General features: G+C 42.2%; 1 protein-coding gene across 4 annotated transcripts in view; it reads right to left on the bottom strand.

Moving 5' to 3' along the window:
* The window catches only part of lovit (loss of visual transmission), a 232,637-nt gene extending 218,724 nt beyond the window's left edge, over window positions 1-13,913 (bottom strand). For 2 of the 4 annotated variants that reach the window (XM_070112985.1, XM_036377036.2), the window contains exons 1-2: window positions 13,507-13,913; window positions 11,863-12,125 (exon numbers count right to left, since the gene is read on the bottom strand). In XM_070112985.1, the coding sequence (XP_069969086.1) occupies window positions 11,863-12,125; window positions 13,507-13,694 (451 nt within the window). In that variant the 5' untranslated portion in view covers window positions 13,695-13,913. The remainder of the gene's footprint in view (window positions 1-11,862; window positions 12,126-13,506) is intronic. The other 2 variants (XM_036377032.2, XM_036377027.2) reach the window with 2 other exon arrangements.
* Window positions 13,914-14,542: the final 629 nt, after the last annotated feature.

The following is a 14,542-nucleotide window of genomic DNA, read 5'->3' as shown; positions in this document are numbered from 1 at the left end:
TGGTCAGGGGAAGCCCTGGACCACCCCCAAGATGTGAAAGTGCCGGGTGGAGTCTCGGCTTACACAAACTTGTAAGGTGTGCCGACGAACGGTCGGCATTCCTTTACAAGTAGGCGGTAGCCAGGGTGGGGGAAGTATGGAAGGGAGCGATGCGACCTCCTGCTCGGGTCTGGCTTCCGGCCGAACCCTCTACCCCTACCGAAATTGAGGAGATGTTGCGGTACTGGCTAGAGATAGCGTCACGGCTAGAGATAGCTCTCAAGCACAAGGAATTTGCTGTGGGTACCTTTCTCGACATCGAGGGGGCCTTCAACAATGTGCGACCAGAGGCAGTGGTTAAGGCCCTCGAAAAGTTTGAGGTGGAATCTAACCTCAAGCACCTTATTTTTATTCTTCTTTGCGACAGAACTGTCGCAGCGGAGAAGGGTGGTGCCAAGATAACCGGAAAAGTGAATAGGGGAACTCCGCAGGGGGGAGTACTCTCCCCACTACTCTGGATATTGCTGGTAAACGACCTACGTATAGAACTCGAGACGCAAGGCTGTCGGGTGACATTGAGGAGAGAGTTAAGAAGGCGGTCGCCTTATACTGCTGCAAAGGGGATATAGGAAAAGGTGGGGAATCTCACCTAAGGTGGTGTTCTGGCTTTACGAAACCGTAGTTAAGCCAATAATGTTCTATGATGTGTTCGTCTAGTGGAGGGCGCTCGAAAGGGCCACACTGACTTAAAAGCTTGAGCGGGTCCAAAAAACGGCGGTCATCGGAATCCCCGGTGCACTGCGGACCACACCTACAATAGCTCTTAATTCTATTTTAAACATAGCACCTGTGGACATTGCCGGTAGGTGCATTGCTGCGAAGTGTACTTTAAGGCTCAGGGAAGCTGGGCTTATGACGAGTGTCAAGGACACTCCGAAATTCTTTCCTCCTTCAGCTGCATTCCGGAAAATATAGATCACTGCGTCACTGAGGCCACTTGAGGCAGCTCCTTCTCCGCTCATATTCCAACGAGGGACATGTGGATGGGAAGAAGCCGCTGGAGAAGAGCGGTGAGCTTTTTCACGGATGGATCGATGTTGGAGGGGGGTTTTCTGCAAGTAGCTCTCCGTCAGTCTCAGCTTCAGGCTACCGGATCACTGTAGTTTTTTTCAGGCGGAAGTGGCTGCTATCAAGTTGGCGGTAGAAGTACTGCTGCGTAGTGCAGCCTCGTTTGTAGAAGTGAGCATCCACTCCGATAGTAGGGCGGCAATACTAGCTTTGAGCGCGCGAACCGTGCAATCAAAGCTCGTCAAGGAGTGTCTGCCCTCTCTAGAGATAGCGTCTGGCTATTTCAACATCAGGCTCGTTTGAGTGCCTGGTCACAGCGGAATCGCTGGAAACTGCAAAGCCGATAAGCTAGCCAGGGGGGCACCTTTGCCCCACTCACATCGGAATGGGATCGGGTTGGATCTTCGTTAGCGTCTTGCGCTCTAGCTTTGGATCAATGGACTTCGCGTGCACTCAGCAGACGCTGGTCGACGACCAAGTCCTGTGCGACCGCGAGATCCTTCTGGCCAAGAGTGCATCGCAGGAGGTCGGGGGGACTTCTCGCCCTGAGCAAAGTGCATCTCGCCGCTATGGTAGGAATTCTCACTGGATACTGTACAATGGGCACTCATGCGGTACGGCTTGGAGTACTACCCGAATCTAGTTGCCAAAATTGCATGGAGGAGGGCGAGGTGGAATCATCCCGGTACTTTCTCCTTAAACTTATTAGGAGCGGGACCACGCCCACTTTTTAAAAAAAATTTTAATTGCCCCTCCCTATTGTGATCCTTTGTACCAAATAACAGTCTTGTATCGTATTGCGGAGCTAAGTTATGGCAATTTATTTGTTTTTGATTAATGGAAAACATGTGTTTCATAAAGATATCTCAATTTTTTTCTCAAGTTACAGCTAGCACAGACGGACGGACAGACAGTCACCCGTATTTCAACTCGTCTTTTCATCCTGATCATTTATATACAATATATATAACCCTATATCTAACTCGATTAGTTTTAGGTGATACAATCGTTAGGTGAACAAAACTATTATACTCTGTAGCAACAAGTTGCGAGAGTTTAAAAGCAACATCTTAAAGTGCGATATACACATAGAAAATAAAGTCTGCGTTCACCCGACACTATTATTATTATTAAGTGAAGTAAAAACACAATGTAAATAGGTAATTCAGTTCAAATTTTCTACATGTATTTATTCTTTATATTTTGAAGTTCAAAATGCAAAAACAAAGATGTATATTCCTATTTTCATATAGTTTTAGTGTAAGGAGAGTAAACATAGGCACCATTAAGTCTGAGTTTAACTTTAATACTAGTTACAAAAGTATTAAAAATGATAAGGAAAAATTAAATTCAAAATTTGTTGGATAGCCGCGTTGTTTTAAAACCTCGCTCAATCGATTTGGCATTGATCTTACCAACTTATCTGTTTCCACAGCTGTAATCTGGGATCATTCTTCTTTCATAACACTTCGCAAAGCCTCTTTACTTGTTATTGTATGCTGACGAATTCTTTTTTCCAACAGATCCCATAGATGCTCAGTTTAGTCTAGGAGCATTGTACAAGAGCCAAAATCTAACTATTTCCGCAGTATGCTTCGGGTCATTATCTTGTTGGTCGAAGATAATCCAAGATTCTCTGTACTTTGTTTCAAATTGTCTTTTAAAAGGTTCAAATAACCGCAATTATCCATTGTGGATTCAAAAAAATCAAACTGGCCCACACCACCCGCCGCCATGCAACCACACACCATAATTCCGCCAACTTCGTGTTTAACTGTACCAACAAGATTTTTCCTTTCAAGGGCAGTTCCTGACGTGCGCCACACAATTTGTCGACCTTTTATGCCACAAATGCAAAATTTAATTTTATCCGAAAATATTACTTGTCTCCAGAATTCCGGCGACCTATTTATATAATTATGAGCAAATTCAAGCGACTCTACCATGATATTCAGCTTTTTGTAAAATTTTTCTAGCAGTTTCGGCACAAATTGTTTTTTTAATGGTTATATTTACGTTTTCAATAATCTTTTGTGGACGTAATTCGGGGTTAACTTTCAACATATTTATTATTTTCCGTTCTTACCGGGCTGATAATATTTTCGGACGGCCAAAACGTAACAAAACGAAAAATACGTTCTTCCAATAGTTTGCTAATTTTTCTGAAACTTTCGCCATCTTTTCACAACTTTAATAATAACAACTTTAATAATTTTTTTTCCGACAGACTAATTTCTTTTCCGTTGGTTTCCATTTTTCTAAATATTATTAAAACGCGTCACCAGCTCTTTAAACGACTAATTATATTAAAACACAATAGAATCTACGAAAAAAGAACGAACAAATTCATGAGAAGTAACGATATTTCCAATTCAAGCTAACTGAATGCAGACTTAATGGTGCCTATGTTTACTTGTTCTTACACTTAAATCGCGTTATCACAAAAATTAAAATAGGAATCTACATTTTTGTGTTTGCATTTTGAACTTAAGAATATACTTGTAAAGAAGAAATACATGCAAATACATTTGAACTGAATTACCTATTTACATTGTGTTTTTACTTCACTTAAAAAAATGTGTCAAAGAGTCTTCTCTCAAACACATATAACTACATAGATACTAGAATATTTGTGAAATTTTATCGGTTTACACTGAGCAACTTTTTATTTAATTCAACATCTCTTTTAAATGAGCTCAGCCTCGAAAGATTCAAAAACAAATTAGTTGCTAAAAGTTCGAAAAATCATTTCTGACGAAAAAAGACAATTTTGACAATTGTTGGATCCGCCTCCAAGTTGCATATGATTCAATCGTAGAATCTGACGACTCAAATCTACCAGAAAATTTCAAATCTTCGGCTTACGCCGAATACGAAAACTGCTTAGACCAGTTTGAAGAAACTAAAGCAATGATTTCTGATCAACTAAAACTAATTAAAGCAATTGAACCTACTCCACATCAGCGAGTAAAGCTGCCACAAGTACAAAGTCAAGAGGCAAGTTCAGGCATTTATCTCAAGATAAAATATTTCATGCTGTTTATGAACAACGGCCCCGCCGTCCGGGACATGTGTACAGCCGTTTACATAAACCACCCAAAATTATCAAATGTACAAAATTGTATCACCAAAAGGTCAAGCAGGCGTAATGGTCAAACAGTTCGCACTAAATGACGATAATTTCAATTTGGCTTGGGAAGCTCTTAAATCAAGATACGAAAATGAAAGAATGTTGGTCGATAAACAAAAATATCGATATTAATGAACTTGCCAAAAATTCAAAAGGAAACAAGTGAGGAATTTATCAAACTTCAATCCACTGTTTCAAATTGTTTGTCCATTTTATCAACACAGAATATACCCACAGACAGCTGGGACCCTATTCTGGTAAACATATGCACCGCCGCATTACCAGAAAAATCATTACTTCGCAATCGCTCTCATCACGAAGAAAATACCCCACGTGGCAACAAATAAAAGATTTCTTAACTACCCAGTACGAAATTGGAGAAAGGGTGGACACTTATACTAATATAACTAAATAGAAGCTTCCACAGACCCCAAGCCAGTAGCAACAATAATTTAAATAGAAGCTTCTTCAAAAATCAAACGTTCATATCCGAAAAGTACAAACAAACGCCATGCGAACTATAACTAACAATGGGGGCATAAGCTCAAATCTTGCAAAAATTAAATATTATCGACCGAAACAATTTTGTAAAAACAAAAAGACTTTGTACAAATTGCTGTCACATGCACATACACTTAAAGATTGCGAAAACGAATTTAATTGCGTTTATTGTCATAAACGACATCTTTCAATGCTTCATCACACCACATTTTCTAGCTCACACCCAAACAGCGCAAATATAAAAAGAGCCACGGGTTTAGTTGCAAAAACAGTGCGAAATCCCGAAAATCGCCAAGTAGCACCATGCTGCTCAAAGGCATTAAAAACCCAAATGCTACACAGCGAAAATCTAAGTAGAGTCGAACTATCCACATCAGTTGTCTCCATCGAACACCGAGAAGAACTGTTTAAGCTTACGGCCTTAATAGACCAAGGATGAAAATAATAATTTATAGCGCCTAGGGCACAAAATTGGTTTCAACTGCCAACAAAACTAGCCAGTTTTGAAATCACATGAGTGGCGGGAGGAGTAGTCAAACAAAATCTGCCCCATAACCCTAACTTCCCCAAAAGCGAATAAGCGCATTCAAGCAGAAGCTATTGTCTTACCGCAACTAACAAGCATGCTTCCAAGCTATCACACAAATAGCAAACATTGGTAAAAGGTTTCACACCTAAAGCTAGCAGATCCAAACTGCAGGACACCCGCTTAAGTAGATCTTCTATTAGGCAGCGATCTCATACCACAGATAATACTCGAAGGTATTGAGAAAAATTCAAAAACACTTCTGGTCACTTTTTGGTTGGATCCTAAGTGGACTAGTTATGGAACCAGTTACCACCATTACCACTCAAGTTGAGGAAATCTCAAACGAATACCTCAATTCATAATTGAGAAAATCAGTACTGTGAAGACTTTTACAAAGCCACAACTACTACTTGTAGGTCAGATAATGGTCGATACGTCGTACGACTACCACTAAAATAACAATTTCTTAACACACTCGCCTTAGGTCACTCTCGCACCTCTGTAATACAGCACTTTTTAAGTATGCAAAAAAAATTATTTAAAAAAGGTGAGCTTAAGCCATAATACGATGGCGTGTTAGAAGAATACCTAACTGCAATGATCGACCCACATAACCCACAAGTGGCACAATCACATATATCAATTTACACGCAACAAATGTAACATATAATCCTAATAACCTCTTCATTCAGATAGATATGGATGTGGACATGGCAACAGCACCAACACCAACTGTAAGGTCGGCCATCAACGTGCCGCGTCCTGTTGCAACTCCAGCATCACGAGCCACAGCGGCAACCGTTCCTGCAACCGCTCCCCGTGGTGGTACGCGACTAGTAGCACTTTCTTCAGCACCAGCAACAGAACCTCAATGCAGGCGATGCCCACTGTGTCGACGCACACACCGGCTGCAACACTGCAGCATTTTCCGAGGCAAGCAGCCCATGCAACGTCAGTAGGTTGCCTAAGCCCAAGGGCACTGTATCAATTGCAGCTCCTCCTCTATCCAGACTGAGGCGACAGGAGGTATTAACGCGGCGTCGCCAAGCCAGGCCATCATACCGCCGCTCCACTGGTCTCAGCAGCGTTGTTGCCACGCTGTAGCAACTACAGCGATTGCTAGGCTAGAATTCGCCTAGGGGAGCCGGGAAGGCTAGATGAGTTACGCCCACCCTTCCATATACGCCACTGAGCGCTAACACACCACATCAACACAATCCACAAGAAGAATACACCCACTAACACACACCATCCTTGCAGACATCACACCACGCAGACCACCCACACATACGCATCACATCACACCACAACTCTACACAACCAAACACTCAAAAGTTCGCATTTCGAGCCGTATAGACGTCCGCTACTTTCTCCCGAGTATTAATCGAAAGCCTTAATATAATATATCCTTTATATCTTTTTGCAATAAACCGGTACAGTAAATTTGGAATTGTGTGTTTTACAAAAAGGGTGAGTGTAAAAGTGAAGAAAATATTCACAGGGGTATACTATTATCAACGGGATGTAGAGCAGGTTCGCCTCCACGCTGTGCATCCTGGATAACGCTAAATGACCTGCGGCCTTTCCTCACCTACCCTGGGGGTCGTACATGGGGGGCGCGGGGTCCTCAGCGAAAGCTAAGGGTGCCGGGGGGGAAACGCGTGACCACATCTAAAAAGCTTAAGTCGGACCGTCGGTTGGCTACCAAGATTTTGAAGCGCTACGGTGGCAAGCAGGCTGACCAGAAATCTGAGCAGCATGCTAGCACACTTGAGTGAGCCAAAAGGGTGCTAAGCGACGTTAATGACGAGAAAGTGGGGTCGAGCGAACCCCACACCTCGATGAAGCGACAGAGGTCGCAGGAGGCGGAATCCTCCCTCGGCAAGAAGCCTCGAGTCGGAGCCGCAACGACTTTAAGCGAAATCGCTAAACTCGCCAGTTCAATAGAGCTCGGGGTGTACGATAGTCTCAGGGGAAGCCCTGGACCACCCCCAAGATGTGAAAGTGCCGGGTGGAGTCTCGGCTTACACAAGCTTGTAAGGTGTGCCGACGAACGGTCGGCATTCCTTTATAAGTAGGCGGTAGCCAGGTTGGGGGAAGTATGGAAGGGAGCAAGGCTCGAGGCGGTGGTCAAATCGGATCTTCCGATGCGACCTCCTGCTCGGGTCTGGCTTCCGGCCGAATCCTCTACCCCGACCGAAATTGAGGAGATGTTGCGGTACTGCAATCCATCTCTTCCCACCCAAGATTGGAAGGTGGTTAGGCTGGAGAGGACCGAGGAACCATATCGGCGAGCTCTGATACTCCTAAACAAGGAGTCCCTCGCTCCTCTCAGCAATGCAAAAGGGGCTATAAGCTATGGCTTCGAGAGGGCCGTGCTTAGGATTCTCCCAACTGAAGCCAGGGCTGATGACCCGTTGCCACCAGCGGAGGTGGAAGAGAGTGGAAGAGCGACCCACTCTAAAATGGACATCGACCCCATCCGTCTTCAGTCTCGAGCGCCTGTTCGAGGATGCTGGGGTCGATAGCACGGATGATGGTGCGGAACTCGCACTGCTGGAGAGGAGTTTGGAGGATTAAGATCCTCCAAATTAACCTCCAGCACTCAAAGGCGGCCTCCTCCGATCTATTGCTTCGTCTAGGACGGGACGAAGCCGACGTTGTCCTTATCCAGGAACGTGGCTGAGCAGAAATTGTATCTCTGGTTTAAGGACAAAAAGCCACAAGCTCCTGGCAGTAAACAGCACAGGTAGAACCAGAGCCTGCTTGTTGATCAGAAAAGAACTTAACGTTTTTCTTATGCCTAATTTCAGCAGCGAAGATGTCGTCGCCGCTAGACTGGAGGACAGTGCTGGAGAACTCTGGCTTGTCTCAGCCTACATGCCGCACGACGACGAGGTGGAGCCACCTCCGTACTTGCTGAGAAGGGCTCTGGTAGAGGCCAGGCGCAAAGGGGCCGGAGTCTTAATAGGCTCGGATGCAAATTCAAGGCACACCGTCTGGGGGAGCTCGGACATCAACGCAAGAGGTGAGTCACTTTTTGATTTTATTTGAAGTGTAGATCTTTCTATATGTAATAGGGGGAACAGCCCTACCTTTATGACTGCTAGCAGGGCGGAAGTCCTTGACGTTACGCTAGCCTCTAGGGAAATTGCTCCCTTTATTTCGGAATGGAGGGTTCTAGACAACCATTCCTTTTCCGATCATAAATATATTGGTTTCAGCTTGAAATCCTCACGCCCGGAGCTCAAAACCTTTAGAAATTTCAGGAACACCAACTGGGTCCTGTACTGCAGGAGGCTTCGATCAGCTCTTCCAACCGCACCCAACAGGGATTCGATCCTCTCTGCGGATGCTGTCGATGAGCTCGTCGAGGTTTTCAGCTCTGTTAGTAGAACTACTCTTGACAGCTCCTGTCCTCTGAGAACTCAGAAAATCAAAGGGAAACCCCCTTGGTGGACTTCGGAGCTAACGGAGATCAGATATTCGAGCAGAAGACTTTTCAACAAAGCCCGTAAAAGTGGCTCTAGTGACGACTGGGCGTTGTACAAGGCCGGACTGGCCATCTATATGTACATTAGCATGCATATATCAAAGGCAGGTCGGTCGACACTGCTTTGCATGATGTAGCGTCATGGCTAGAGATAGCTCTCAAGCACAAGGAATTTGCTGTGGGTACCTTTCTCGACATCGTGGGGGCCTTCAACAATGTGCGACCAGAGGCAGTGGTTAAAGCCCTCGAAAAGTTTGAGGTGGAATCTAACCTCAAGCACCTTAGTTTTATTCTTCTTTGCGACAGAACTGTCGCAGCGGAGAAGGGTGGTGCCAAGATAACCGGGAAAGTGAATAGGGGAACTCCGCAGGGGGGAGTACTCTCCCCACTACTCTGGATATTGCTGGTAAACGACCTACGTATAGAACTCGAGACGCAAGGCTGTCGGGTGACATTGAGGAGAGAGTTAAGAAGGCGGTCGCCTTATACTGCTGCAAAGGGGATATAGGAAAAGGTGGGGACTCTCACCTAAGGTGGTGTTCTGGCTTTACGAAACCGTAGTTAAGCCAATAATGTTCTATGATGTGTTCGTCTGGTGGAGGGCGCTCGAAAGGGCCACACTGACTTAAAAGCTTGAGCGGGTCCAAAAAACGGCGGTCATCGGAATCCCCGGTGCACTGCGGACCACACCTACAATAGCTCTTAATTCTATTTTAAACATAGCACCTGTGGACATTGCCGGTAGGTGCATTGCTGCGAAGTGTACTTTAAGGCTGAGGGAAGCTGGGCTTATGAAGAGTGTCAAGGACACTCCGAAATTCTTTCCTCCTTCAGCTGCATTCCGGAAAATATAGATCACTGCGTCACTGAGGTCACTTGAGGCGGCTCCTTCTCCGCTCATATTCCAACGAGGGACATGTAGATGGGAAGAAGCCACTGGAGGAGAGCGGTGAGCTTTTTCACGGATGGATCGATGTTGGAGGGGGGCTTTTCTGCAAGTAGCTCTCCGTCAGTCTCAGCTTCAGGCTACCGGATCACTGTAGTTTTTTTCAGGCGGAAGTGGCTGCTATCAAGTTGGCGGTAGAAGTACTGCTGCGTAGTGCAGCCTCGTTTGTAGAAGTGAGCATCCACTCCGATAGTAGGGCGGCAATACTAGCTTTGAGCGCGCGAACCGTGCAATCAAAGCTCGTCAAGGAGTGTCTGCCCTCTCTAGAGATAGCGTCTGGCTATTTCAACATCAGGCTCGTTTGAGTGCCTGGTCACAGCGGAATCGCTGGAAACTGCAAAGCCGATAAGCTAGCCAGGGGGGCACCTTTGCCCCACTCACATCGGAATGGGATCGGGTTGGATCTTCGTTAGCGTCTTGCGCTCTAGCTTTGGATCAATGGACTTCGCGTGCACTCAGCAGACGCTGGTCGACGACCAAGTCCTGTGCGACCGCGAGATCCTTCTGGCCAAGAGTGCATCGCAGGAGGTCGGGGGGACTTCTCGCCCTGAGCAAAGTGCATCTCGCCGCTATGGTAGGAATTCTCACTGGATACTGTACAATGGGCACTCATGCGGTACGGCTTGGAGTGCTACCCGATGCTAGTTGCCAAAATTGCATGGAGGAGGGCGAAGTGGAATCATCCCGGTACTTTCTCCTCCAATGTCCAGCTTTCGCTAGGCTGAGATTGAAATATCTCGGCAATCACACTTTTGGCGGACCTGAATACTTAGCCGAAATGGATCTCGGCCGTCTTAACAAGTTTGTAGTAAGCACAAAGCGTTTTTCGACTTGTAAGGGTCTTTTGATCCAGATTATAGGTGTTTTATAGGTATCACAACGGACCGGTGTCTTAAGCTGTCCAAGTGGGATCCTTTTTGGGATCGATCTCCTAACCTAACCTAACAATTATCAAAACAACATGTACCTGGAATTGGAGTTTGACCGATATTTTCGGCAGAAAGTCGGGTGCACAATCACTGGGGTCCACATATTCGGTATGTAGGCGCTTGAAAATTTATGGTCCGATTTTGACAATTTTCAGACTCGAGATGGCAACCCTTAAAGTCACTATTTGTGCCCAGTTTTATCTGAATATGTTAATAGATCCTTGTCTTCTGTACTAGAAAGTCATTTCAACTCATCTTCATCCTAACTATTTATATGTATATGATATAATATATACAAATCCATGTCTACCTCGATTATTTTTAGGTGATACAAACAACAGTTAGGTGAACAAAACTACATATTATATCCTGTAGCAACATGTTCCAATCGACTTGAAATTTCGAAACAATATTCTTGAAACACCATCTATTTAATTTTAATAATTTAAAAATTTGTACAAAATAAAATCAATCTTAATGAAATGTTTAAATATGATGGCTGTTGGTGAGATGTAACGTATTTTGTTTTGTAGATAGTTAAAAGACATTCGAATTCCAGCTCTTAAAGCCCTATTTCCCTAATTTGTACAAAGAAACACGTATCTCGCGTAGAAACACGTAGCTTTCACTCACGGTTTACTTCCATTTTCAGCTATCAATCACAGTTCTTCTATTGCCGACCACTAGTTTAAACCATATATATATTTTATATTATAATATAAACATTGCATTTACTTTTTAATACGCTTTTATAAGCTTGGGTTGTATGTATGTAATGGAATTTTAGAGCTCAATTTTCACCGGTTTCCAGAAGTCTGATCAATTTGAAACTTTGCAGACGTGTCAAGGACCGATGACAATGCAATAATTTGACAACAGTTATTTTAAAGGTGGGCGTAACCTCGCTCACTAAATGGTTTAATGTACTTGTATATATCTTCCAAGCCGCTAAAGCTAACTCAACCAAAATTTGCTGAGAGGAAGCAAAATCAGATAATAACCACGCTTACCCCCCATATAACAGTTATGTTAAAATATACTAAATGTGCGATAACTGACGAAATAAATGCGCCATAAGCATTAAATTTTATAAACAAGATGGTAGGGAAGAGCTTTATAAGAGGTGGAGTAAAAATTCGTTTAAAGCGTGTTTTTTAGTTTTTTTAAACTATCATTTTTATGTAAAAAGTTCCCCGCGTTGCCGTTTAATATGAACAATGTATATGATGTTATAAGACAAAGTTAAATTTTATTAATATAAATTAATTAAATAATATAATTACATACCTAAAATAACTCCAATTGACAGCAAAATTATGAAAGGTCTTCTCCGGCCCAAATTTAGATTACAGCGATCGCTCATCGAGCCTAAGAAAGGGCACGCAATAAACCCTACCAAAGGTGATAAAGCCCATACTAAAGTCATATGTTGATGGTCTATACCAATTCTTAGTAAAGTTGGTGAAACGAAGGCAGTTTCAGCGGCATACGAGAATTCAATACCCATAACAGCTGCAGAAATCCTTACCAACTCCATGCGAGTTTTATGTCTGTAAAATATTTTAAATAATACAACAGTATACAGAAGGACTAAATTAAGAAACAGTCCAAATAAAAATTTAAAGACAGGGAAATGTTTTTAGGTATTGGCAAAATTTTATATATAATAATACTAGTAAATAAGCATTAACTTCAGGCGCAGCCAAACAATTGACACTCTCGCAATTTGCGAAGATCAAAGCCGGGGAAATACTTTTATTAATTGGTAATACTTTATATTAAACAAGCAACGAAAATACATACATCCTTTATATAGAATTTGAGGTAATTCTTGGACCACATTCACACATTTTTAGAATTAAACTGTAGCATATCCAATATAATGCATTAACTTAATTTCGCTAAGGCATCTTACATATTCATGGATATACATATATGCTATAGATTCAAAAGGGTAGTATTAGCCCAATTTTTTTTCATTTTAGGCACAACGACACACTATTATTAGAGAGAGACGCCCTCAGGTTTTATTTAAGATATCTCACTTGTTTAGCCGTATATACGGTATATACTTGTAGTCAACCGGAAATTCGAAAATCTCATCTGTCATTGGACAAGTGTACAAAGCTTCATCAAGATATCTCAATCTTTACTCAAGTTGTCGATTGCCCGGAAGCAATGACAAATGGACAAACAGAGAGTCACGGTGTTCAACTCGTCTCGTCATCCTTATTATTTATATATACATAATTCTATATCTTTTTCGATAAGTTGTAAGTATTACAATCAACAGTTAGGTTTATACGTATAAATACTCGTACTCTGTAATAACATGTTGCGAGAGCACAAAAATGTTGCCAAAGAATTCAACATGCATTATTCAAAGAAATCGAATGAGGTACAATTAAATAGACTCAGTTATGGTATTGCAGTTTAGTACAACAATTTATATTAAAATCAACCTAACTAACTCAGAGCTAATTTAATATATTGAATATAGTAGGAATATGGCAACTAAATAATTATAAGTCATAATATTTGGGATATGAGGTGTAGGAGTTCTAAGTTAGGTGAAAAGTCGGAAATCGCTATATAGGATGTATTAGGGCTAGAGTAAGGTCTGGACTGATTGCATTAACTATTATCCAAGTATACTCCAGAACTAAGCAATTTTATGAATATAACTTACTGACCGACATATTCGACATAAATTCTGGAAGAATAACGAAAATCATTATATTAGTATATGGAAACTGGATTAATTCGACCGCTTTCTTACAGTTTCGTTGCCTCAAAGGGGTAATTGAACTAAATACAAAGCCAATTAAGAGTGAATTTGACTACGACGTTAACAGTTCCTAACGGCAGAAAAGGCGGCGCTTATTTTATAATAAAAAATGCTTTTATTGATAGCTAATATTTCAACTTTACCTGTGTATATGTGAAAAGTCCTGGGTAGCACTAATATTTCCACTAAAATTTTTACTCGCAGCATTCTTAAAAAATTCAAAAATGTTTGTCGAATTCCTTTGTCTTTGTGTTAAAATTAGTTCTTTAAAAGACTCGCGCCAGTGATGTAGTCGACCAGAAAAACCCTCGTATTCATTCAATTTCTCCATTGTAAATAAAGTTTTTGTAAAAGTTAATTTGCAGCTAATAAACTTGCATTCGATTCATATAAGTTGGGAGGTTTTATTATATGGAAAGTAACGAGAAAGAATAACAATATACGTACATAATTTATGTAACTAATAATTTTCTTCTGATTTAATACTAGTAATACACAGCACAAATAACTAAAATAACTATTTCGTTTCTCTGCTGAACTCCTATAAAACTATTACCTGACCAACGAAACATTGTATGACCGGTCAAATATGTGTATATTTATATACTCATGTGTTGGAATACATGTATTCAAAATATACAAACAACCATATAAGACCAATATTTCGATATTAGTTTCAAGCATGCGCGTTTGTGCTTTAATGACGAAAAACTTTATACATGCGAGGAGGCCCGATAAGACTTTAGCCTCCAACACAAAAATTAAAATTTTTGCAAAATAGTCTCTGTTTAGTCCGATAGACTTGACAAGCGATGCTCCAACTTACTTAACCTGTCTGAAGAATACTTTTTCTGGAGGTATGCACAGTAGAACTCCATGGCTGGGTTGTCAACTGTTTCTGATGTTCTTGGTGGCGTTCGGTTTCGTGTGTTTATCCGAAACGATGCAGAATTTCTCTCTTTGTGCCGCGAAGTGATTTACGGTTGCGCTTGATGGAGGGAGAGAGCAAACGCTGCATCCATCGGGCCTACGGATTCTACCTGCAATATTTCATCAATGTTATGGCTCATGTGATTTTTAAAAATCCCTACTGGCGTGCTGCCAGTACGGGATCGTGAACATTAGTCACTTTATTCTTCGTTGTAGTAATTTTCGCTGTTGGTTATCAAATACCGACGG

This window comes from Bactrocera oleae, chromosome 2 (genome assembly GCF_042242935.1).
Source record: "Bactrocera oleae isolate idBacOlea1 chromosome 2, idBacOlea1, whole genome shotgun sequence".
Taxonomy (NCBI): domain Eukaryota; kingdom Metazoa; phylum Arthropoda; class Insecta; order Diptera; family Tephritidae; genus Bactrocera; species Bactrocera oleae.
The sequence above is the reverse complement of the archived record's forward strand: the minus strand, read 5'-3'. Positions and strand labels throughout refer to the sequence as shown.